General features: G+C 38.7%; 1 protein-coding gene across 1 annotated transcript in view; it reads left to right on the top strand.

Moving 5' to 3' along the window:
* EPHA3 (EPH receptor A3) overlaps positions 1 to 25,402 on the top strand; it is a gene marked incomplete at its 5' end in the record, with an annotated part of 136,707 nt that overhangs the window by 101,583 nt on the left and 9,722 nt on the right. Inside the window, 6 exons of the mRNA XM_009873398.1 lie at positions 1,405 to 1,507; positions 1,966 to 2,033; positions 6,303 to 6,428; positions 12,619 to 12,804; positions 18,869 to 18,930; positions 21,176 to 21,385. Of these exons, the coding sequence (XP_009871700.1) occupies positions 1,405 to 1,507; positions 1,966 to 2,033; positions 6,303 to 6,428; positions 12,619 to 12,804; positions 18,869 to 18,930; positions 21,176 to 21,385 (755 nt within the window). The remainder of the gene's footprint in view (positions 1 to 1,404; positions 1,508 to 1,965; positions 2,034 to 6,302; positions 6,429 to 12,618; positions 12,805 to 18,868; positions 18,931 to 21,175; positions 21,386 to 25,402) is intronic.

Genomic DNA, 25,402 nt, shown 5'->3' with positions numbered 1-25,402 from the left:
CAGAGATGTGACACAGCTAAGGACTATGACTCTGATACACTCTCATAAAGTGTATTCATGTACTCATGATAAGGCTCGAGAACCCACATTGTAAAAAGTGCTCTGCTAAAAGCAATGAAATTTTAACCAAGAAGAGTAGCATCAAGCCAAATGGTCTTTCACTTGGCATCCATGTGGTTTTGAGATATGTATTTCATCCCCACTTCTTCCTCCCCCAGCTCAGCTCTTATTCTGAAAAGCAGAAAATCTTCTGTTTTAAAAAAGTGGTTAAAAATTGCTGTTATGATGATATGCCACTTTGGCATACTGGATGAAACTGGAGCTCAGGATAGGACAAACAAGTGCAGGAAGGATAAAAAAAAAAATCAGTTGCAGTGATAAAAAATTTTGTTATTTAGAGGTTAATGAGTTTTGTCAGCAAAAGTAATGTTAAAAAAAGGAAGAGGTAGCTGTCCGAAAACGTGGAAGGCCACCAGAGACAGTGGTGCACATCTCTCTAATGACTAAGTTACACACACAAACAGCTAATCACATAACTTTGTTACTATTGCCAAGTTACCGTATCTATAAGGTAGGTCTAATAGGTGGAGGCTTCTTCCCCAGAGGAATAGTGTGACTCTAAGCAGTCATGTACACAAACAGCCTAATTTGTGGAGACCAATAGTGCCAGCTCTCGCTCGGTTTGGACAGCTAACGTGAAGCGTAGTGCTGAGCAGCCTAATTCTGCTATGCTCAGTGAAGATTGGTAGGCGTCTGCTGAAGATTTCTTGTAACACCTAAGGTCTAAAGGTGTCCTGTCATTGTGTAGCAGTCTAATGCACCAAAGTTGCATACTTAGGGTCCACAGGGAAGCATCCAACATAAGACAGAAAATAGCCCTTCGATTTCCTATAGTCATTGATTAACCATGGATAGTCCATCTATCTGCATCTGTGTGCCCTGGCTTTTCACAGCCTTCTTGGGGATACAGAGAAGCTTAATTCGTTAAAGTGTTTTCCATCATACTGAATTGCAAGTAAGAGTGATGATTATTGACTGTCTCAGATTTCTTGCCAAGGAAAAATTCCTTACTGACCATGACAAAATATACGTAAGTCATAATACGTGTTTGTATTTCATATGTGTTTATATATATAAGTATCAGTTTAACAATAAGAGAAAAAAAACCAGCAGTATCAGAAACAATTTTGGTAAATTGTCAAAGATGGCCAGAGCGTTTTGTTTTCTTTCCTTGTATTTATTTATCTGTTGAAAAATTACTTAGCAGATTAAATATGTGGCATGGGACCAAATGGTATACACCAATGACTCAATCTGTCGGTTCCTTCTATGAGTGTCAACTGTGATTTAATGAGAGTTATGTGTGGAGGGACTTATTTATATATTTTTGTGTTAACTTTCCAGCATTCTCCATTTCCAGTGAGAATAGCCAGGTGGTAATGATTGCCATTTCAGCAGCGGTTGCAATTATTCTCCTCACAGTTGTGGTGTACATCTTGATTGGGAGGTTAGTTTGTCATCTGGTTTGCACCTTTACTCCTGCTTCCATTTCCCTGAGGGACTTTGATGAGCCTGGAAAATTGAGTGTCGTCAGGCACCAGTAGTGTGGCTGGTTTGCTCCTTCTCCTTTGTCTGCTGCCCAGGAGCTCCAAACACTGCTCAGTAATGAGCCTGCTCACGTTAGCAGCCCCAGTCGTGCAGCAGTTGTTAAAAAATGCTATAAACACATTCTTAGGCAATTGTAAAATTAAACTGTAGGGGTCAAAAATCAACAAATCCTCTCATTAGCCAATTTCCTCAAATTCCCTGAGAACATAACATGCCTCTATAGGGCACAGAGAATGTAAATATCATTAAACTTTCAAACAGGCATTTAATTGTGGAGGGAAAACTTTTTATTCTGTTTCCACCTGCAGTTAACGTATAAAATTCTCAATATTAATTTTTTTTTCTGCTGCTTTGTAGGTTCTGTGGATACAAGAAGTCTAAGCATGGCACTGATGAGAAAAGACTACATTTTGGGAATGGCCACTGTAAGTGACTGAAGCCTTTTAATGTTTCCAGATCTGTTGAATTCATCCCCTAGATAACTTATTTTTCAATTTAAGCAAAAAAAAAAATCATACCTCACTTAAACCAAGGTGAAATTGGAAAGAGAATTATCTCTTCTCTTATGGGTAAGGAGATTTTCCCCAAACAATTATTTTTTGTTTCACATTCTTTCATCTGTGTTCAGGTTAGTAATGAGAAAAACATTGCCTTCTGTGTTCAAACAGTGTGTGTGGTTACCAATATAGTATCGATTCTGTTGTGCATTACTGAAATGCAGAATGTAACTTCAACTTCTTCATTATCAGCTGTATAAAGTCTAAGAAATTACTTTTTTTTTTCCCAAAGCAAAATAGAAAATAAATGAAACTTGTCCTAATGACTACTGCAGGGACTGTGAAAGTTGCCTGTTTGACAAAGTTGACTCACCAATAATTTAGCTTGGAATTATTTTAAGCATAGGCTGAAAAGTGATTTGGAGTAGTTTCTTAAATTAAAAATAAATGCTAAACAAATGTCTCACAAATTAATGAGATTTTTTAATCCAGCTCTGTTTACAAATATGTTTTGTTCAATATCCTGATTCCCCGCTTGCATATATGCTTTTTTTTTGGTTCTCTTCCAGGACTAAGAAGAGAGCCTTTCTATTGACTTATGTTGCCTTTGCATGACAAAAACTGTGTAGTTAAGGATGTGAGATTTTGCTCATCCTGAGGAATCTGGGCTACTTTTAAAATGCGTTCAGAAACCAAACCCAGAGCCTATCTGTTTCTGATGTTTACATATCTATTTTTAATTATTTTGAGACTTTATTCAGGGCTGCTGTGGGTCTTCTGGCTGTGCCCTGTGAAAGGAAGAGTGTGGAGCAATAGCCCATCCAGGAGATGCTCAGGGGAAGTGGTGCTGATTCCCTGAGCCCAGGCACATGCCCTGGCTACCAGGAAGGAGTAGCTTGCTATGGCCCGTGGCTGGAGGGGAATGTTGTGCTGCTCTGTTTCTGCTCCTCTCTCATCTTGGGTCCTCTCTGCAGCACACATAACCCTGCAGCACTTTTCCACAGCGGAGGAGCTGTGGATTGTGAAGACTGGATCACAGTCGAAGCTGCATCCGTACCCTCATTAAAATAGAAATAAATTAGTCTTGGAGCGGGAGAAACTGAAGGGAAAGGAAGGGAACAGTTAACCATTCCTGATCAGGAGTAGCGGGGAGGATTCTTGGTTTTTTATCACTGCATTTTGGACTTTTTTCATCCTTGCAGGGTGAAGTTAACACCCTTCATAAACACCAAGACTGGAAATTCTTTTTTTTTTTCCACCCACAGTATTCATGGTGTCTAATGAGCCTATTTTTAATAAGAAGCAGTAATTTGTCTTTGCTTCAGTTCCTAATGAATACTCTGCTACATCATGTAAACCATTTTGAACCATATACTTCTATTGCTTAACATGCTGTAAGATCAATGTACGTGGATTTTTTGCACATGGCAGTGGTGCTGTGCCATCTGCAAGAAGAGAGCTGTTGGTACCATAATCAGCTGCCTCCCCACCAAATATAACTGAATTAACATTTTAGCGAGGGATTTACCTGCCGTAGTTGGAAATCCCCGTGACAATGGAGTGAGTGTTCTCTGACTGTTCATGTTATTATTATTTTGAGTCCCTCCTTATCTCCAGAGAGCCATGAGTGTGCATATCCACAACATGCGTGCTCCTTCCCCTGCTCTGTCAGGGGATACACAAGCTCCAGCAGTGGGCTTGCTTCGTGCAGCCCAGCAGCTGCTAACCAACTTGTCTCAAAAAAATCTATACGGTTACATGTGGCCCATAGAATTAATGCTTCATCATCCAAATTTAATGAGGTTATAAAATAAAAGCAGCCAGTAAAAAAAGTGTCACAGACAAATAACAGGTCAGGATTTGGTCTCCCTACTCCCACACAATGGAAAGTTGCAATCACTATTCTTAAACATGCCAGTGCTGTTAAATTCCTGTGGATTAAATTGCTTTTAATTTGGCTTTAGATATTTATGTACTGTTTTCTGAGCAGTGCCATGCTGATTCACTGTGTAGTAAGAACAGATCTGATCATGGTCCTGCTGATTCTGTTAGAAAATCTTGAAAATGATTTATTGATTTTGCAGATATTAATCTGTTAGGATTTGTATGTATGTATGTGTGTGGCTGTTGAAACTTTCTTCTATTAAATTACAGCTTTTCTCAAAGAATAGCAAAACTGCTGCTATGAACTGAAAAAGGATAAAGTAACTTCCATGGCTGTCATAAACTTTCAGCATCTTAAATACAGCAGCTGGTTTATTTCAGTCAGTTTATTCTGAATTACTTTAAAAAAGGCTCCAGCCATGAACTATTCCCTGCAGCCTTATTACAAATCCTATAATATTGCTTCAAAGGAGCAAAAATACTTCACCTCCTCAGATCCTCTCCCTTTGCCTTCTTTGGCTAGGCCCTTTTTATTTTTTTGCTACCTTTAGGGCAATTCATGCTGTTAAAATGAAAATGTAAATTATTATGTTTGCACAGAATGAGCTGTAAAGTAGTACAGCTTAACACATGTGCATGTGTTTATTATCTGTTTTTCATGACAGAACCCAGTTACTATACAGGCTGCCCTTAATTATTGGCGTGAAGGGATTATTCTCCTTGCAGTCAGCATCACCTGATCTTGGGAACCTCTGGGGTCAGCACTAAAAATTTGCAGCCCAAAACCCCACAGTGCAGAAGCTTTTAATTGTTGTTATTTTTACTGGGGGTATGAAGGAGCCTGTAATGTACATTCAGCATGGACGGAAAGGAGCATTTACAAGATTTTTAACCAACAGCAATATACAGCCAATTACTTTTTGTTTTATTTGCAAGTAATTCTGTAATCATGAGGCTCTTGAAGGAAACACAGTCAGCATTTAATGTTGTGCACATGCAGCCCTTGTGTTAAGATCATGGCTCTTAGTTTGCATTGTTTTCGAGGCAATTAGCTTGGGAACTGAGTTTTATCATTTCTTTGTCAATTCTGAGACCAATAAATCTCCATAGAATTGATTGATTTTTTTTTTTTTACTTACACTTGGGATTGTTTGGCAAAACAATAGAGTGCTCTAACTAACGGTACAAAGGTATTTTTTCCCACCTGTGTAATGGCAGCAAAATGATTTAACTATTCTAGCAGTCAACAAATTGATGCACTATAATAATGCCGAGCTGGAAAGGATATTCTTGAGTGGGTTAAGGCAGTGCTTGTAAGTGGAGTTAATATCTTTTGTGAGACTAACTGGTACAGTTAGGAAAAGCTGGAATACATGTTCAGGAACACAGGTTTTGTGTCAGAAGCAGAAAATTTCAAGTTGGATATAATGGTTATTTCTTTTTTTTGTTGACAAACTACCTTTGTGTTGTAAAATGAATACAGAGGGAGACGCATAAGGTACTAGACACAAGCAGGGCCTTGAGCTGGGGAGGCAGAATGAGGCTATGCTTTGCCTTCAGCATCTTTGCTGGAGAGAAAGGTTGGGAATGATAATATGTTCCTCTCACCCCCAGTCCTGCAGGAGGAAGAGATACAGAGCGCTTGAAATTGCCCTTAATATCATTCAGTCTTTTGAACCAGGGCTTGCCCCAGATGAACAGAACAATCTCTGGCTTGGAAACTGTAGAAGGGGACAAAGTAATATCATGGATGTTAGGGTAACTGAGCACTAGAACCAGACTAACAGTAAGAACAACTGACTGCCATCCTTGTTTGCACTAGCAGAGGAATTAAGGCAGAAGTGCAATTTTTCGTGTATAATTTTATTTTCTTAAGCATCTTGTTGGAGGACATGGAAGAAAAAAGTTGAGTAAATGTGCGCTCCTTCATATATTCATAAGAACATTTGAGGTTGTCTTGTAGCATCACACGTTTTGTTCCTTGCCTCTTTCTTGCTACCTTGAAAGGGACAGTATAAGGCAGCATCTAAATGTGGCAAGATGGGAGGGGTGCGTAGTATTTTAATATTTGAAAAGCAGTTAAATATGGCTATTGTGGATAAATTTAAAATCAGTTTTCAGACTTCTGTGCAATAACTACCTTTGTCTATGCTTTCACTCTGTATTAAGATTCCTGAAGATCCACCAAAAGCAGTGTGTTTTGAAGAAGCAGTATACCTTTTCCTTCTTGATTTCTATTGTCTCACGAGCTTTCTTTAGAAGGAGTAATTAAGTCTAAATAATGTTTTTTTCTCAAAATTTGTTTTTACACAGTAAAACTTCCAGGCCTGAGAACTTACGTAGATCCACATACGTATGAGGATCCCAATCAAGCTGTGCATGAATTTGCCAAGGAATTAGATGCCTCTAATATATCCATCGATAAAGTAGTTGGAGCAGGTAAAGATTATCAGATATATTTAACTGTGCTATCTATACTGTTTTACGTCTTTGAGTTCACACTTGTGACCAGAAAGAAAACACTATGAAGTCTTCAAATTAATAGGTCATATTTACAGCTGACTTTGGTCCATATGACAAGGTCAGGACACACAGTTTTATCTTTCTCTCCAAAGAAAGCAGGTAGCAAAACAATCTTTTAAAGGACACCTGTCAGCCCACACTTGAATGTGGCACCACTGGGAGTGAAAAGAGAGTTCAGCCGCATTTTCGTCTTTCTCTTTAAAATCTGTCAGCACAGAAAATGGTGTCAACTGTGAAGATGTTTTCTTTTTTTCCCTTAAAAGGACTGCTGACTATAATGCCTTGAGTGAAACCACAAACTCATTTCATACCAGTCACCACGCATTCATCAGGCTGCAATGACCTTTGGTCATTGGATTGATTTTGGTCACTGCTTTGGATTTGAATTATCGATTTAGGACGAACGGGTTGTCTGTCTGATAACTGATTGTCTGAGCCATACTGATGCCATAGATTGTTTGGTTTACAGAAAGCAGACTTTCGAACTGAGCAGATTTTGTAGCAGAGGAGCTAGATTACAGAAAGTCTCATCACACTGAGTTGTCGATGTCGCAGTGCAGCATGTAGTTCCTGATAGGATGTGTGCTTGCTCCTTGAAGTGAAGTGGCAGATTGTCTCGTCAAGACAGAAGATCATGAAGTGTTAGCTTTCCTGCTAAATCAAAGCATTTGTGAGAAGTAGTATTGATTTTTAATCCATTGAAAATTGCTAGTTCTTTCATTATTGATTTTTTGCCTCTCTCTAAATTTACTCTTTGAAATAAAATCATGAGAAGTGAGAGAGACAGACTCTAGCGCACAACAGATTTTCATTTGGAAAAAAATGAAGAACCAAGCTACTGTACTCAGTGCATCTCCTGAATCACCCAGTAAAAAGAAAAAGTATTCATCCTCTCTTACTGCAGCTACTCAACTGCTTGTATGAAGTTAGGTTATTTCCTACAAAGGTAGTTTTTGTTCCTTGCTGGTTTTAATTTTGCCCCACAAGAGTGCACTGTTCTCCATCATCTTCAATCAAGGCAGCAAAGCTTTGCTTGCTGCACGTAATAGAGAAATAGAGAATTGATATGGGGATAGAGAAGGGCGTTACTGAAAAGCTAAAGAGCAGTATATTTCCTTATAAGACTTTGAAGAGCCCTCATTCACAAATGTAAGCTTTCTAAACTTGGGCTATATCTAGTATATGAATCTAGAAAACAAATTCATAAGAATCAATGATGTGTTGTATTTTATATCTCATTGTTCTGACCTATTTTTAATCAGAATGCACATAAGAATTGGAGGTAAATAAAAATTTGCCAGGTATGGCTTTTGAAAATGGAGGAAGAGTTTTCTGAGGTGCTTCAGAAAAGGGATATATTCAAAAAGAGTCAGGTCATTTAAAAATAGATCCCTTTGTTCCGCTCCAGTGAAAGTAAGAGTAGGTTCCTGCAAGTTCTCTGCATTGAAGCTTGGACTCAGGGTACAATAAAGCCATTTGTCAGAGACCATGACTCAGATTCACATAGCCTAAACTACATATGGCTTTTTCTATTAGCAGCTGCAAGACATGCCAACAGGAAGAGCGAGGCCGGGAAGAACAGATGAAAATATCAGTCTGTAGAGTGCTTGGAGCTTTCAAAATACATGCATAGCATCACTTGACACTGCTGTCATATTCAGTGCACGGCACCTTTTGCATTCAAAGAGCGCCTCTGAGGCTGCTTCTGCAGGGAGACTTCTGTTCTCCCCAAAAGCAGAAAGGCATTTTCTGTCTCTTACTTGAGTCATTGACTTATTTGAGTGAATGACTTGGTCTTTTCCTACTCTTCTCCTTTACATATGCAAGTGTGAATGAAATTATGAAAAGATAGTGGTTTGAGAAGAAGAGATTCATTTAACTGCATTGAATTGTATCATAGGTAATGAGACCTTCAAGTCAGGCAAGTAATCCTGATCTTCTGAGGTACTTTTTCAAGTAGTTTTTCATTTTTAGCCAGAAGTCTCTGAGCATAGAAGGCAGGTTACATAGCTTTGAAAACACACTCAAATGCAATAAGGAAACACTCTTGTCCAAAAGAACCTCAAGAAAAACATATGTGATTTTAATGGGAGGCTAAGTATAAGAAAATTGAGGTCAGGAGCCACTTTCTCAGATTTTCTTTACAGTAATTCTTTGTTTTAAAACAACTCACTTCTTTTTATGGATCCAGTTCAGCAAATCACTTACGAACCTTAAATTTGGTTGGTTAGCAAGAGAATACTGTAGGAAGTAGTTTCTTGATTTGGGATAGATTTAAGTGTGTGCCTTGCTGAATATGAAAGCAAGCATATGCTTTTCTTTCAAAGTCTAAACATCCTTGTAGCATAACGTCTTGTTGATCAAAGTGTTTCCAAAATTTAGGGGCTACCTATTCATGAACTCATGAGGTTTATGAAACATTCAGTTAGGTGCCTCTCCAACTCCAAGGAAGCTCTGTGCACAGCAGTACAGTCCCAATTTAAAACACAGCAAAGTATAGGGAGTAGCTAATTTAACAGAATCATATTTTACTTGTCCCCTGGGTCTAAATGCACAGCAAATGCCATTCACTGATGCACTAAGTAGCCTATTTCAAAATAAATTAAGATCTGAAGAGAGGCCATATACAACCCTCCTACTAATATCTGTTTGCTTTCCACATTTCAGTCTGCAATGCCAGTTATACAAAGTTTATGTGTGTAGCATAATTAAAAATAAACACTTCAGAAAGACTTTACATGAGAAGCTATCAACCTCATCTCTTAAAATCAGTGCCAAGTTTTTCACCTTCCAACTCAAACACAAGATCTTGTTCCTCCTAAACCATATCTGGTGAGATCCAGTCCATTTATTACTGTGACCGTGTAAAAATGGTTTGCAGGAAAAAGATGTAGTGTAGCTGTATGGCACTGTGGGTATTAGACTTATGTAGCATCCATACTGCCCCTATGAAAGAACCACGGGTTACTGTAGCTGGGCTGCCCAGTAAAATCATTTTCCAAGAAGGTAAACCCATTTTATATACATGGACAGCAGTAAGCTCCATTGATAAAAAGGGTCTAACTTTTAGTCTCTTGCAGCATCCACTGGCCTCACTGCACTTGTGGAATCCGATTAATCACCCAAGTTCTAAATTGTGCAGCCATGGCTAAATGGAACTGTGTTGACGGACATTAACCATAACCTTTTCCTTCCCAAAAGTCAAACAAATATCAGATATATGATTCCAGTCAGAAAGGAGGGATTGATTGCTGGACTGCTTGCTGGAATCATAGCTATGGTCTCTGTTGACAGTAACTGAACAATAGTTATAAGAGGTTAGCTTGTTATAGCTTTTTAGGGTGTTAAAACATAGAGAAAAAAATAATATGAAGCTGGACATTGCAAGATTTATTTCAAGCAATTTTTTCCCTTCCTTCTGTTTTCAAGATGTGCTTTGGTCTTCCTCTTTGTGGTGCTCTGACAGCATTGAGCTGGGATTAGTATTGGAAATGAAGCAGTGTTTACTCTTGGTAAAGTACAGTAGTCATTTTGGCGTGCAGAGTTGAATATTTTTAATTAAGAAGTCTGAACAGAACTCAACACCCATTAGTTCCTAGTAATAGGTTTTACAATTAATTTTCTGAGCTGCTGCCTGTCTTGGCAGCATGAAATACAGCTAATGTTAGGAACAATAGATGTAATAGAAATGCTATTTCTGTAGTATATCTTTATATAAAGATAAACGCTCTTTTAAATTTTCTTTTCGTTATTACATTAATAGCACAGTACCATGCCTAGAGGATGATGGCAAGATATGGCGACATTCCCTTCTATGTTGTTGACTCAGATATAGCCTAGGTTAGCAACAGAGAAAGGTCATTGCCCTATGACACATTTGTTCAGGTTTTTTGGTTAAATTGGCTGTCTGACAGAAAAGCCTTAGAAAACAAAGCTGAAAACTGACCTCAGGAGGTCATTAGTCCACACCCTTGCCCAAAACAAAACTTGTTAGGTGCCATTCTTGACAGACGCTTATTCTTTATAGTCGCCAATAGAGATTATAACCTCACTAAAAAATGTTTTGTACTGTCCATGTGTTCTTACTGTTAGAATTACTTTCCTGACCTAACTGACCTTTGTTGTACTTTGCGACTATTCTTTGGTTTGCCTCTTGTATATAGAGAGGGGAGTGGGTGTTCGTCTTGTTTATAACCAAAATTTTGATAAGCCAAAACTATCGTCATGTCTCCCTTTTCTCGTTCCTTGTTGTGTATATAAATAACAGCAGTTCCTTGATCTTTGAATGTGAACACACAGCCCTGACTTTTATGATACCCGTCATTATTATTATTATTATTATTACTACTCCCTTCATCATTCCTGAACTGCAGTGCTACAAATGGGACATAGACTCTAATGCCAGCTAGGCTGGTGTCAAGCTGGTGAAAGAATAATTTCAGTTTGCAGATAAATGGGCTGAATCTAACATCTAAAATGTGCCCCACGTGGTATCATGTCTGAAGTCAATGGTGAAAGGCTGTCAATCCATCACACATTTATGAGCACTAAATCTGTGAAGAGAAACATGATTTAAATTTGCCTATAAAAAATATCTTATTTCTGTGTATTTGGGTAATTTTTCACTTTTCACAGATGTTTCTTAATGTAAACAATCAGCTGCAGAAATAAGAAAAAGAATCATTGTGGGCAGATGAGCCCCAAAAGCCTTTATTCTTTAGAGGTGTAATAATGCTATTGCTTTTAGGATTATTACACGTTAAGTTGGGAAAATCTGATATGTAAGAAGTGTAATCACTCTTCTTGTGATGTTTCCCTCACAAATAAAAACAAAATTTGCAGTTTTCATAAAAATACCAGCTAGATTTAGATTTTTAAGATTGGTATATTTCCAAGTCAAAATTTCCATAAAAGGCCACTTGACAAAATGTGGCATTAGAGGGGCTATTTATCTTTAGAGCTCATGTATTTTGACACAGGAACCTGAATAAGCCTGTGTTGTTTCTTGAAAGAAAAGAAAGAAAAGCACGAAACACCTTTCCTTTCTGATCAGTAAAGTGTCTTACTTGCTTTTAAATATATATAATCATATAGGGCAATTATTGCCATCATATTTCTTGTATATTTTATCCATTCTCTGTTTTTTCTTTTATATTTTTCATGATTTCAATTATTTTGCCATTAAAACAAGGAGAAAAAAAAAGTTGCTACTGTTATTTTAAATGGGGTGTTTTATGTACAATTTATTGTATGAAATCTAAGATGGGGATTTGGGTAAATGAGAGTCAGAATTCAGTTGCTGATCAAATGCTTTCTAAGATACTGAAACTTCCTTATGTGCGGAATGTGATCGTTAGTTAAATACAGAAAATTTCAAGTGAGATGTTTCCTTTTAGCAATTTGTCGACGTATTTAATGCTTGTTTGAATGCTGAGATAATTTTCCCTGTGCACTCTTCTTGGATGTTACATAGCAAAAGATAAACCACGTTTTATAATAGTAAGCATGCAGTGATGTCTGCCATTCTCTATTTAGGGATCTCACACAACATACAGTGGGCACAATGTTCATAGTGGTCCAGCAATAGCATAGTTCTGCATGATTATATCCCTCTGAATAATGATAGAACAAAGATAATCTGTATGGGTTTGTTTTTTCTTTGCAGCTGTGTAGATGAATTCTCTTGTTATGAATTATCTTACTACTTATTTGAAATAAGTGAAATAATTGGTAACTGTACTATCTCTGTGTGGTAGAAATGAAGAATATAATGTTCACAAAGATGCATGACTATTCTGATATTTCTGCACTAATCAGTTAGCCCTCCTACTATTGTCTCAGAGTGCAAAGCAAATCTTCTGGTGACATTTTTGCATTCCTCTCCTCAGCAGTCATCTGGATATGCAATGTAAATAACTGACATTGTCCAGTTTGGCAGCTGGAGATCCCAATCATAGAAATGTTAAGTAGTTGTCTGCAGGCCTCCTTTGGATAAGGTCTGTGGCCCACCAGTAAACATTACGCTTCAGGGACTTTTGCTGAACAATAAGTCTTCTTTCTTAAATCCCCATGAAGTAACTACATTTCATCTTTTGTCATTTTTCAGGAGAATTTGGAGAAGTGTGCAGTGGACGCCTAAAGCTGCCTTCTAAAAAGGAAATTTCAGTGGCTATCAAAACCCTGAAAGTTGGCTACACAGAAAAACAGAGGAGGGACTTCCTGGGAGAAGCAAGCATCATGGGACAGTTTGACCACCCTAATATCATTCGATTAGAGGGAGTCGTCACTAAAAGTAAGATATGATGGGGGCATCAGTTTTGCCTATGAAGTGTCACTGGAAGTCCCTTCCAACCTAAATTACTCTGTGGTTTGCTAATTTTTCAAGGAACAGCAAAAGCAAATAAAAAAAAAATGGATCATCTATGTTTCTGCAAACCCTTCCAGAAATGCTTGTCAGTATGTACAAAATATCCTTCAAAAAAGATAACAGCAGAAACACATAGCTTGGCTTTTGCAATGTATATTGTATTTCCTCAAAAGCACCAGCTACACCCACACTGATGGATCCCATGAAGAATGTTGTGTTGGCAGCAGCTGTCTGGAGTGCAGCTGCAGGACCCTCACTGTCTTGCTGTTCTCAGGCTGCCAAAACCTTAGAAACTGTACCCTGGGTTGATGAGCTGGGAAAAATTGGGGAGTAATAATAGTCTGCTTGAATAAAGTTTATGGAACATGGAGAAGGAGCATTTCTGGAGAACGCTGCATCTCAGTAGTAAACTGTCAATTTTAATAAACTCCAGAACTCCAAATTGATACGAAGTGGCCAAGAGGAACTTGCTGATAATCTGTTAGGAGTCATGGAGTCTGATGTCCTGAGGTTTCCTAATTGCGCTGAAGCAGTATGTTCTGCTTCCAACTAGATCATTAGATTTCATCATTAGCACACATTAATGAACAGCCTACCTGGCTACAGCAACAGATATTAGTAAATTAATAAATAAGCCTCAACTTATTCCTATATGGTTTTTATGGAGGGAAAATATTTATGTGATATTCTGTATGTATTAGTATGAGGCATTTTAAAGATCCTGATCCCCCAGAATTTATACCTTAGTAAAAATCTCAAAAGAAATCTTGGGGCTGTCACTCACTGTCAGTAGTAAAATCGATTTTACTTCCTTGATAATTGTATCTTTTTACTAATAGAAATTTTCTAAATCCGCCTTTGGGTGTTTGTTATGGGTGTTTCAGGATTTTTTTGGCAAAGTGCATTTTTTTCTATGTTTGTAGTAAAAAATGACCTTCTCTTTTTGAGACAAAAAATAATTGAAACCTTCCTGGAAAGGTAAAACATTTGAAGAATCTTCTCCAGCTCTTTCATTAAGATAACAACAAGTTGTCACAGACATCCCTGAACAGTGGTGTCAGTCTTAGAGCTCTTACTCAGCTTTCCTATGGCCATGGTGGCCTTCTCAAAGCCACCCAGATCCTGCATGATCTTCTCCTTGTGAGCAGCTGGTGGGATTTGGTGCTGGTGCTGGCTCTCGTTACTTGTGGTGCTGGTTGTGCTCTACCTTGAGGTGGAAAGGCAGAGATAGGGTTTAGTAGAAAAGAGAGGCTATGTGGAGGACCAAAACTGATTTGTTCTGTGAGACATAAATCCAGACACTTCAGCTATGCTTTCTAGATTTCCACTACAGCATAAGGTGATAAATTTTATGACTAAATTTTTCTACCTGCCATAGTTATTATGTAGATCAATAAGATTTTATATAAGGTATTCTTAAAAAAAAAAATCAGGAATGCTCTGAGATTTTTCAAGGGAGTGAAAAAAATGAGTAGGATGTTTCCTAGTTCATTCTAGAGGACTCTTCTAGCAAAGAAGCTCCTAGCCATTTCAGTAAACTGATTGGAATGTGCTGAGGACATTTCTAGTTTAATTGGGTAGTAGTATACCAAATGCTTTCCTGTTAAGTAGATGGTGTTGTGGGTTAGGGCTGGGCCGGCCTCTAACACGGACAGACGCTCTCTAACCCCCTCTTCCCCGCCCAGATGGGAAGGAAAAGGGGATGAAGCAGAGAGACTTTCGGGTTAGAGAAGAAAAAAAAACTAGAACAGCTTTAATGAAACAATAATAGAAATAATAATGGAATGATAAAAGTAAAGAACTATATACAACTATAGATAACAGCCCGATATCAAACCCGACTCCCTCCCCTGATACAATCACCACTGATGCTGCAGAGCAGGAGGCACTGGGGAAGCCCCAGGCTCAGCGGCGGCGGCGGGGAACTGGATACAGGAGCTGGGTTCGAGAAGTCAGGATCTGGATCAAAAACAGGAGGTCAGATGGAGTCCTCTCTGGACACCGGCCATTGCAGAGAAGTGCAAAGAAGAAAAGGGCGAAAAGGGAAAAAGGGCCGAAACTCTCATGATCGCTCATTTTATACTAAATATGACATATATGGGATGGAATACTCTCGTTGGTCACCTATCCTGTCTATTACCCCCTGCAGGTACAACCTGTTACTTCCTTGTGACCCCTCTGACCACCTGGCACCCCCAGTGTGGCACACAAGAGCCAGCAGTGGCCTTGGTCACTGTAGGAATAAGTATCAGCAAGAGCCTTTCTGCATCCCAGTCCCAGGCAGTAACTGTAAAGATCAGGTGTTATCACTGCCAGTAGTAGGCACTGTCTGTGAGAATATGCTGCTAACATCAGAAAGTGAAACCTCTTAGAAGAGACTGAGCTAGAAACTAAAAATCCCTAAATAGGACTGGGTTTTAGCTCAAGCCCAAGACAGACGGTTTTATTGATTTTAAGGATTTTATTTTTTTAAAATTGCATGATTCAACATTTCACAAATGTAGACAGGTATGAAAGAATTTTAAAGCTTACTGCACCAAATTGCATGAAATAAGACAGGAACATGTGTCTAAAAATAACTAGCGACAGGTATGTTAAACCCTATACGTTATGAAGAGACATAATTACGATAATAATGCTTTCCCTAGGTGTGATTCATGGAAGTCTATTTTGCTGATTTAAATAACAAAGAAGTTATTCTTTATATTAGGTCTCACAGTCCCATTAGGAAAGGGCTGCCAGGGCTGCCTGTATGAATCCAAGTTATCTCCTGCTTTTTAATGACACGCTTTGTACAGTCAGAATAAGATTTGCAGTCCCAAAATTACTTGAAATGCCATCATCAGTCTGTACGCAGCTGAGCTAAAATCTATTTTGTTACATTTTGTATTCCTGCAGCACTTGAGAAAATAATTTAATTGCTGTGCATGCAGGAATTTGTGCAATGCTTTCGAATGTGCATTACTAATTCTGTCTGTATTCCATGTAAGTGACTATTAGTAAGTTTGCTACTCAGCTATATTCACAGCAGACTGCGGTCTATTTTGGGGGGGTTGGAAGTGCCAGCTACCTATCACATTTAGGTATGAGAGAGCAAGCTCTGAATATTCCCATCTGAAGTCAATAAAAGCCTCAGGGATACAACAGCCTCTCCAGATACCTTGAATACAGGAGCTGAGAAAACTGCTCTGGAACTATTTGCATCCATTTTACTGGGTAAAATTATATGGCATAAATGCAAGTAAAGATAATAACTTATTTTCTGTAACATTCTGTAGAGTGATAGAAGGACAAGAAGGTTGTGGTGTTTGGGGTTTTTTAAAACAAACGAATACACTGCAACAACAAATAAACAAGTGTTCGTATTTTTTAATGGTAGCTGTTAAATCACACTTAAAAGCATTAGTTTCTATATACAGTCAATAGAGACCCTGTGGAGTGTTTGCTGAATCACTCTCAGAACAGGTAATGCATGATAAACAGGCGATGTGACCTTTTCTTTGTCAACCGGATTCTTTTTGACAAGGGGCCCTTAGCAATGATCTAGCTTTTCATACTAAACAAATCTTCTGAGGTGACTCCTAATAACTGCAGCTGGCGCGATCCCTATAACAGGACCATTTGGTATGAGATGTTCTCAGTCTGGGGTGGCTCTGGTTTCCCTGTGGGACAACCCACCAGCAGTATGAGGACGTTGCACCCAGCAGATGAGACTTCAGCCCTTTGCTCCCAGGCAGGCCTGTTCCCCTGTTTCACACTGATTTCAGTTCTGCATATTCCTGCCGCTGCACCGGTCTCCTGGGCGTGCTGTAGGCAGTAGTCTTAATAACCAGTGTACATGTTCTGCTTAGTTTACTAATAATTTACAGCAATTTGTAGCCTGTTAATATAATAAATTTCAGCAACACTGTTGACACAAGTTGTTATCATGTATAAACGGCTGTGCTTTGATAAATGAATGCAGAATGTTCTTTTAAAAGAAGTGCAGCATGTTGCTTCAGAGCATATGCTTCTTATTATGGATATGTTTCCAGCTGAATGAGAGTGAAACCCTGCACTTGGGGCTTTCTGAGTATGGATGAGCAAAGCAGGAAGATACTCTCTTAATAATTTGAAAGACATGTCTTCTTACTCTGATTTCAGTCTTCTGGTGTCTCATAAAACTGAGTTTGTACAGAAACCAGACAACTGCCTCCTGGCTTCAAAGTATGTGGATTTATCATAGAAAGTTTTGGGTAGCCCGACTGGTGCGCTGGCCGTTACTTGAAAGATCCAAAAGCATTTTCTGTGTGTTACCAGAAATACTTTTACGTTAATGTAACACCCGCAGCGTAAGTTAGGTTCTTCCATTTGCGCTTCATATTTCTTGCTTACAAGAGTAAGCAAGCAACAGATTTTTTTTTTTTTGGAGTTTTTGCTCTAGTAAGTCTTTTTTCTGTACCATATCCTTTATAAGTCAAGGTTAGTGTTTTGGATAAAAAGTTTGTTCCTACTAGGTAATGGACAACAGAGTCGATTGCCATGAGTGCGACTTCCACACTATAACACGTCACTTGCAGAGCTGAAAGGAGATATTTTAACCTGTTAATCCATGCAAAGAGAACAAAGGATTTTCTTCTCATTGTATTAAATTCATTCTTGGAAATTAATATTTCTCTTCTAAGAATTTCTATTTGGTAGAAGTTGTATTTTCTGAAAAATGCATAAAAAAGGACCTTTTGCCATTTACTTTTTTAATGGGTTTTTTGCTTTTAATTGCAGTGAGTAACTCAAGCCTCATGCTATTTAATTTTAAAACCTAAGTTATCACCATGTCTGCTATACAATATGCAGGCCTTTGTCATGCTTTTATGGTCAGATGCCTTCCTGTATTATATGTGAAATAATAATTCATCTCCTTAAATAACTTCATGCTCTGACCCACCTTTCTCTCTACCGCAGAGAAAATAAACAAAGGTTTAGAAAATATTATGAAATAATAAAATCCATATGATGGTAAAAATATTAGCAAGGCAATGACCTTTGTCTGGGACCTTGACCATAATGACATTAATTTCTGCATTCATTTCTCTCCAACATGTTGGAGTTGCATGTAAAGCCTTGGTGACATTACAAAATACCTTAGGGTAGAAAGAACACTTTCACAAACTGGTCTGAATCTGCATGCATACATTTGGAGAGATCTTAGAGGCTTTCCACGAATGCAAGGCTGTTTCTTTAGAGCATGCCGCTGCTGCCCTGTGGATGTAGCATGCCCAGCCCCCAGCTAAGTTTTGCTTTGCAGGAGGGGAGGTTCGTGTTTTCGGTGATCCCACCACAGAGGGAGGCAGGACTGCCTGGACAGAGGGCTGACCCAGCACTGGGAAGTGACTGTGTTACAGCTCCGCTTCTCTTTCTAGTGCCCGGGCTTAGTTTTATTCTGCTGTTTCCTTTCCATCTTGGTCTCCACCTCAACATTTTTCTTGGCTTATGCTAGGAAAACACTGAAGCTCTACAATTTAAATGCATTGTAAATACCCTCCTAAGGGAGTGGTTTTTTCACCATTTCCTCCACGTATGCTGTTTAATCTCTCACCGTAGTATCTGAGGGACATAATGACTCTGCCCATGTGGTAGAGCGCTGCTCCACAGTCCTCGCACCAGGGCATCCTTGGAGAGAATCTGTGACTCCCTCCACAGCAAGTGCCCAGTTCCCTTCCAGAGGCAGCCTAGGGGCAAATACACAGCAGAATACACCTACTCCTTTGCTTCATTTTGTGTCCTGGGACTTGAGCTGCTAAAAATTCAGTTTATGCTGAAATGACTGTATTTCTGTTGATGTCAGTGGAATCACAACTATGCTGTGAAAAGAACCAGTTTTACCCATGCATCTTTTTTTTTGCTTTCTAAATGTGAAGTTATCCTTGGGATTTGGGCACATTTCAGAATGCCTGTTTGCTGATTGTTATGTGTTCATTTTAAGTGTCTGATCCTTGTAATATATTTGCAGGTAAACCAGTTATGATTGTTACTGAATATATGGAAAATGGTTCCTTGGACAGCTTCCTACGGGTGAGTGCAATAGAGAACTACATGGTGCAGGACTGGCTCTTGTTGTGAATATGTTATGAATGTGCTACCACTGCACTATGATTCATCATCAGCTCTTATTTATTGGTATTTTATTTCTGTTTGCGTTTGTGTGCATGATGATGTGTTCGGAAAGCCAGGTAAAGATCTGCTAGTCCATTCGGGCTGCTTGCAGCGTATATTAGCCCAACACAAAGAATGTTTTTGTTGTTGCATCAGTAAAAAAAAAACCACAAACCAAAGCAACATTCTGGCACACAAAAATGGAAATTGTTTTTCTGAGGGTTGAATTACTACTGCAATGCAGTTATGTGTATCAGTTGTATGTCTTACCAAGAGATTTCTGAAGTGAATGGATTTGTGGAAATTTTATCAGTAAACCAGTAGTACTGAGCCAAGACCTATTTCCCTAAATATGAAAAGTTTAGGGAATAACTCCATAGCTGAGGGTGTTTGAAATGTTTTACTAGCAAACTTTATTGGACTGTTTTCTTTCCCCAACCTTAGACATACTAATACTGTTGTTGATTTATCTTTGTTTTCTGTCAAACTTGGAGGGAAGCCTAAAAAAATTTGAACGCTCCCTGTGTCACCAAGATTTACTTGTGGCAAAACAAGAAGTGTAGCAGAAATGAAATCCCATCTGAGGGGAAACACTAGTTTAATTTTAATTTGTTAGGGTAAACTCAGTCGTGGCTGGGAGACTGCTTTGGTTCTGCCATGGTTGAATGACATTATCCCCCAAACTCATAACACTGAAGTAGATGTTTAACCCCAGAAGGGGATATATTGTCAACCTCAGTTTCAGTATGTGCTATATATGTTATGATGTTCACTGGAGCATGTAAAATACATATAAATAATGTGTCAGTATATCTGAATGAAATATATCTGAACTGAACTATATATATTTTGTTTAGGCTGAAAATCCTTGAAGAAAACTCTGAGGAAAGGAGAATAATTTCTTACTCTACAAAACAGTTGTTCAGCTTGTTAATTCATTTCAGTGTGATTTATTTATTTATTTTTACTACCGTTGTGTGGAAACACAGATAAGAACCTCGTTGACTCATCACAGGCATATAATCCCTATTATAAATGCCTTTTAAAACTAGTTAGTTTGCCTTCCCCATTGCCACTGAAAGGCTGTATGAGCATCTTATTCCCTTCATGATTAGTAACCTTCTTATGATTTCTAGGTAAATTTTTTCCAGGTTCTATACAGAAATTCTTGTGTTGGGTCCAGTTAAAGAAGGTTTCACAACAGGAAACTACTAAGTCTTCTGCAGTAATGAATTTCTGTATGAAAGGGAATTCCGAGAGGCTCTTTAAGCATCCACTGTGCTATATATTTGTCTAATTTTTACAGTGTTAATATTGCTCCTAATTATATTAATCATAAATTAAATGAATGCAATCAGTCTTGCAGATTGATTTGTGTGAGTTCACTCCACTTGGCAGAGCCATGTCCAGTGTGTTTAATAAAATTCTGGAAGAAGCAGCAGAAAGAGCCAGAGAGCTGCACATGATGATACATTTACAGCACTGCGGGATTCATTTGAGAGCTACACTAGGACATACTGTTGTCCTGTCGTCTGTGATTCCATATATCAATATCAAAGCTAGATGTTAAAAAAACAACATCAGTAAGAGCTGGGAGATGTAAAACATGTGTCTAGAGGCAGACAGAAGTATATGCAGCTATTGGTTTCTAGGCTAAGTCACATTGTGTGTTACTGAAGTTCAAAATTTCAAGGAATGAACTGAAATTTAATGGAATTTGAAAGCCACTGAATCAGATCAGCATTTGTTTTTGTTTAAAAAAAATAAACGCTAGTGTAATAGAAAACTTTCATTAATCTATTGGGTAAGACTGGGATTTTCACTAACAATTCCTGTGGCCTCCAGGGAATTTGGACATGAGTTTACCTAATGTCCTGACACTCCAGTCTCATAAGCACATGCGACTTAGACTCACGTGCTGCCTTCACACAGGTCCCATTTAGGGAATTAAAATTCTGCTGACAGCAAGGATGGGTATTGTATCTTCTCTCAACCAGCTGTGAGATTATCCTACACAGATCAAAGCAGTTCCACATGTGGCATTTAAATCATGTTCCCTGATTCACAAGCTCCTCACCTGAGGTGCTTCCAGGGTCTTTATCAAAAATTCTATGCAAGGAGGAACATGAACAATCTCTGAAATGACATTTCAAATGTTTTCCAGAAACATGATGCCCAGTTCACAGTCATCCAGCTAGTAGGCATGCTTCGAGGGATCGCATCTGGCATGAAATATTTATCAGATATGGGTTACGTCCATCGAGATCTAGCTGCTCGTAATATCCTCATCAATAGTAACTTGGTTTGCAAAGTCTCAGATTTTGGTCTCTCTCGTGTGCTGGAAGATGACCCAGAAGCTGCTTATACCACACGGGTGAGTTTCTGTGTTTACTTATCCTTTTAAAGTTGTTATTGGTTGTGACAAAGTTAGACTGAAATCTAAGGGACCCTCTGAGGATTATACTCTGTGTTGCAGAGGCCATCCAGTCTTGCATGCCCAGAGATGTTTAATAAACCAAAAACTCATCACAGCTATTTTTTAATTAGGTATCTAAGAAGATAAAAGGCAAAAAGTGTTTTCTGTAGGTAGATTATTTTTCTTAAAGTGTGCAAAAATCATGGCTTAGTTTCTTTCTGCTGGCTATGTAAAAGAGTGAGTACCACAATTAAGGCCTGAGTTGGTTTGGCACACAATAATGTAAGACTTCCTGTATGCTTTGAACAGGTTTTGTTACTCTGCTGATTAAAAAATTTAAAAAAATTCCTACCCAGCAGTATTTTTTTTCACCTTTTTGTGTCTTCTAATATGATGAGACATGTCTGACTGGAGCACACTGATATCACATCTACAAGGCTGTATCAGTTATGCTGGTTGTTACACCCATAACTGAGTAGAAAAAAAAAACACGAAATCTTGCTTAACAAGGTAGTAAACCTTACTTTCTTCTTATATATTCAAAGTACTACCTGTCTTTTGGAGATGTAATGATACCAAGGAGACTTACCTTTAATTTTTTTGTCCTGAGATTGAGAAACTTTTGTTAGATAGGGGACTGCCCACAGTGTAGTAGTGTGTTGCTTGTTTCTTTTCTGGGTTTCATTCAGACTGAAATGCTACCTGGGAACTACACTGTTGGCTTAGAGTGTTAGAAAAACTACAGTGTCTTCTGCATACAGCTTTGCTGCACCTCCTGTCCTGACTTGACTAACACTTCTGTTTTAGTCTGTAAACACCGAAGGCATACATTTAGCTTTGTGTATATAGATATTACACTGGAGTGTCTGGTTGCTCACTTTAATTCTATTGCAAGTGGATTTTACTAACTTTAGAAAAAGTGGCATTAATATCCAATTTCTTAGTCAAGCATAGTTTGCAGTGATGCCTGGTAATTGCCTCGTCTTCACTGTACAGATCAAATTAGAGTAGAATGTATCAGCAAAATCTTAACGTGGATTTTCTAGGATTTCCTTCATTCCTGGTCACTGACAGGAGCAATCAATTATTGTGGTAGTTTGCATGCTATCTTCTTCCTGATTGAAATAAAATAACATGTGACAAATGAGTAAAGAAAACCTATGTTTTCTTACACATTATATATACATTATATACACATACATTTATAGATACACATTTATCAATCATACCTGTATAACTTACCAGGCATAAAGACTCTATTCTTTACTTGACCTTTCAGTGCCTTCTTTGACCTCTGATAAGCTTTGGCATGTTGATAGAAATATGCAATATATGCCACTTCAGAAAACAGTCTGTGGAGATCTCTCATGGTTAATATAAAGAGCCATTAGTAAGAGAAAGCAAATTTCATGCTCAGTGTAGGTGCAGCATTCATAAGTAAATATTAATATAATGTAAGAGTTCCTCAAGAGAAAATTGTCTGTAGCTCAACCAGAGGTGTATTGCCTTGTCAAATATTCTTGCCTGACCTCTTCTTAAAAACGCCTGTGAAAGTGACAGGTGTAACTGACCGCAAGGTAAGCAGTTTTAGATACAGTATTTATCTAGTCTCACATTTAACCTCTCTCCCCCAGGATGTACACTTGAAAGCTAAGGCAATTGCTTGGTGTCCTGTCACCGCTGCCCACAGGCAGGTGATTGATCTTCCCCTCAAAGCAACTGTTTACGTGCGTGGAGATTGATTGCTGTCCTCTTCACACGCATCCCTCCATTCTTTTATTTTCTAAGCAATTTTTCCAAACTTACTATTCTTGCTGGTCTCCTTCAGATTGTTTTCAACTTAACTACTTTTTTCTTAAGTGTGATGCCCAAAAATAGGATACTAGTCCCCAGCACCAAGCATAGCATAGTTATCTCATGTTTCTCATACATGCCCTCTCTGTTAATACCTCTCTGGGTAGAGAAGTCTCTATTTATTCTCTCACCCTTTTATAATGTTATTCTGCTCAGAAACATACCTCTGCCAGGCTACAAAGTTCAACTCTTGTATTCCAAAATTCGTGTGGTCATGCAAACTAATCTGTAATTTAGTAATGGCAGTTTGTGTACTCATGATAAGAGCTGAAGATACTTTGAGTCCTAGTTAATTTAGATGAGAAAGTTGTAGAGGAAGGAAAACTTGGCTTATCATCCAGCGGTGTAGCATACAGCTTTATGAAGGAAGCACACTTTCCGGAAAGTGAAGTGTACATCAGAGGCTTGTATCTGTGGGTGGCTAGGACAAAACAGGGTGCACAGGATGTCAGTGTTGCCAGCTAGTGTTACATGTGAATCTCCTATGGCCAAGGGCAGCGCTGAATTTTTTCTTTTTCCTTCCTCTCTTTTTGCCACCAATTTTCAAAGCCTACCTGCCTATTTACATTTAAATAGTGAGATCAAATGGAAAAAAACAACTTTGTAAAGTGTAATCATCTGTGGTTCAGTAAACTCCATCTGGCATTTATGGTGTATAATATGCAAACTACTGCAGGAAGATGCTCAAATAATTAAAACCTTCAAATGCAGCCTAGGACGAATCTGATTTCCTTCCAAAATAGTTGTGGAATTTACCTCCGCCACACCTTCTCTCTGAGAGGGTAAAGACTATTTGCGATTCATCTTTTTTGCGCAAGTTTTTCTTCAAAGTGAATCTTTTATACATACCCAGATAGTGTGTCCTTGGGGTGTATTTGATCCCCAGCTTAAAAAACTGGGGACCATGGGTGTGAAACAGAGCTCCAGTCCACTGGCAGAAAGCAGTTCGTGTTCCTGTTACCTAGTCATATCAAAAAACAACAGGATTCCTTCCTAGGCTGCTTGTAGTGTATTGTGCAAGCACTAAATAAAGATCATAGTTTGAATTGGAAGGTACTTTTAAAAGTGCTATAGTCCAACCCCCCCTGCAGTGAGCAGGGACATCTGTAACTAGATCAGGTTGCTCAGAGCCCCATCCAGCCTGACCTTGAATGTCTCCAGGGGTGGGGCCTCCACCACCTCTCTGGGCAACCTGCTCCAGTGTTTCACCACCTGTGTTGTAAAAAAATTCTTCCCATATCTACTCTGAATCTACCTAGTGTTAGTTTAAAAGCATTACCCTTTGTCCTATTGCCATGGGCCCTCCTAAAAAATCTGTTCCCATGTTTCTTGTAGGCTCCCTTTCAGTACTGGAAGGCCGCTGTTGGGTCTCTCCAGAGCTTTCTCTTCTCCAGACTGAACAGCCCCAACTCTCTCTTAGCCTATCCTCATAGGAGAGGTGCTCCAGCCCCTGATCATCTTTGTGGTCTTCCTCTGGACTCTGTCCAAGAGGTCCATGTCCGTTTTATTTTGAGGGCTCCAGAGCTGGACACAGCACTGCAAGTGGGGTCTCGCCAGAGCAGAGCAGAGAACCAGAATCACCTCTCTTGAGCTGCTGGCCACATTGTTTTTTTGATGCAGCCCAGGTTGTGACTAGCTTTCTGGGCTGTGAGCGCACATTGCTGGCTCATGTCCAGCTTTTCACCCACCAACACCTCCCGTATGACAAAGCTCAGACAAAAATAGTGCCACTTCTAAAATGACATCATCTCAAATGACTTCATACCGTTACAACTTAAGGATGACAACTATTCAGTGAGATCTCTGAGAAGACAATAAATAAATAAATAATCCAAATTATAACTGCAATTCCAAACTTTCAAACAGTAAAAAGTGCATATTATATTAATGGGTATTGACTTTTGCCTCCCCTCCACCTGTTCCCACTCACAGTTCTCCATTTAGTATCAGTGGTACTATTACAGTTAGCTACAAAAGTAGATGTTTTATCTATCCTCCTCTTCTACCCCTGTAATTGTCAAAGCCTGAGAATGATTCCATTGCTGCAATTCTTTATTGTAATTCAGGATTGGTCTAACCTGAAAAAGCCCCGTCAGCCCTTCAGGCTTTCAATATACAGCA

The sequence above is a fragment of the Apaloderma vittatum genome, unplaced genomic scaffold, assembly GCF_000703405.1.
Source record: "Apaloderma vittatum isolate BGI_N311 unplaced genomic scaffold, ASM70340v1 scaffold11837, whole genome shotgun sequence".
NCBI classification, from domain to species: domain Eukaryota; kingdom Metazoa; phylum Chordata; class Aves; order Trogoniformes; family Trogonidae; genus Apaloderma; species Apaloderma vittatum.
Note: the sequence above shows the minus strand (reverse complement) of the source record. Positions and strands in the feature narration are given on the sequence as shown.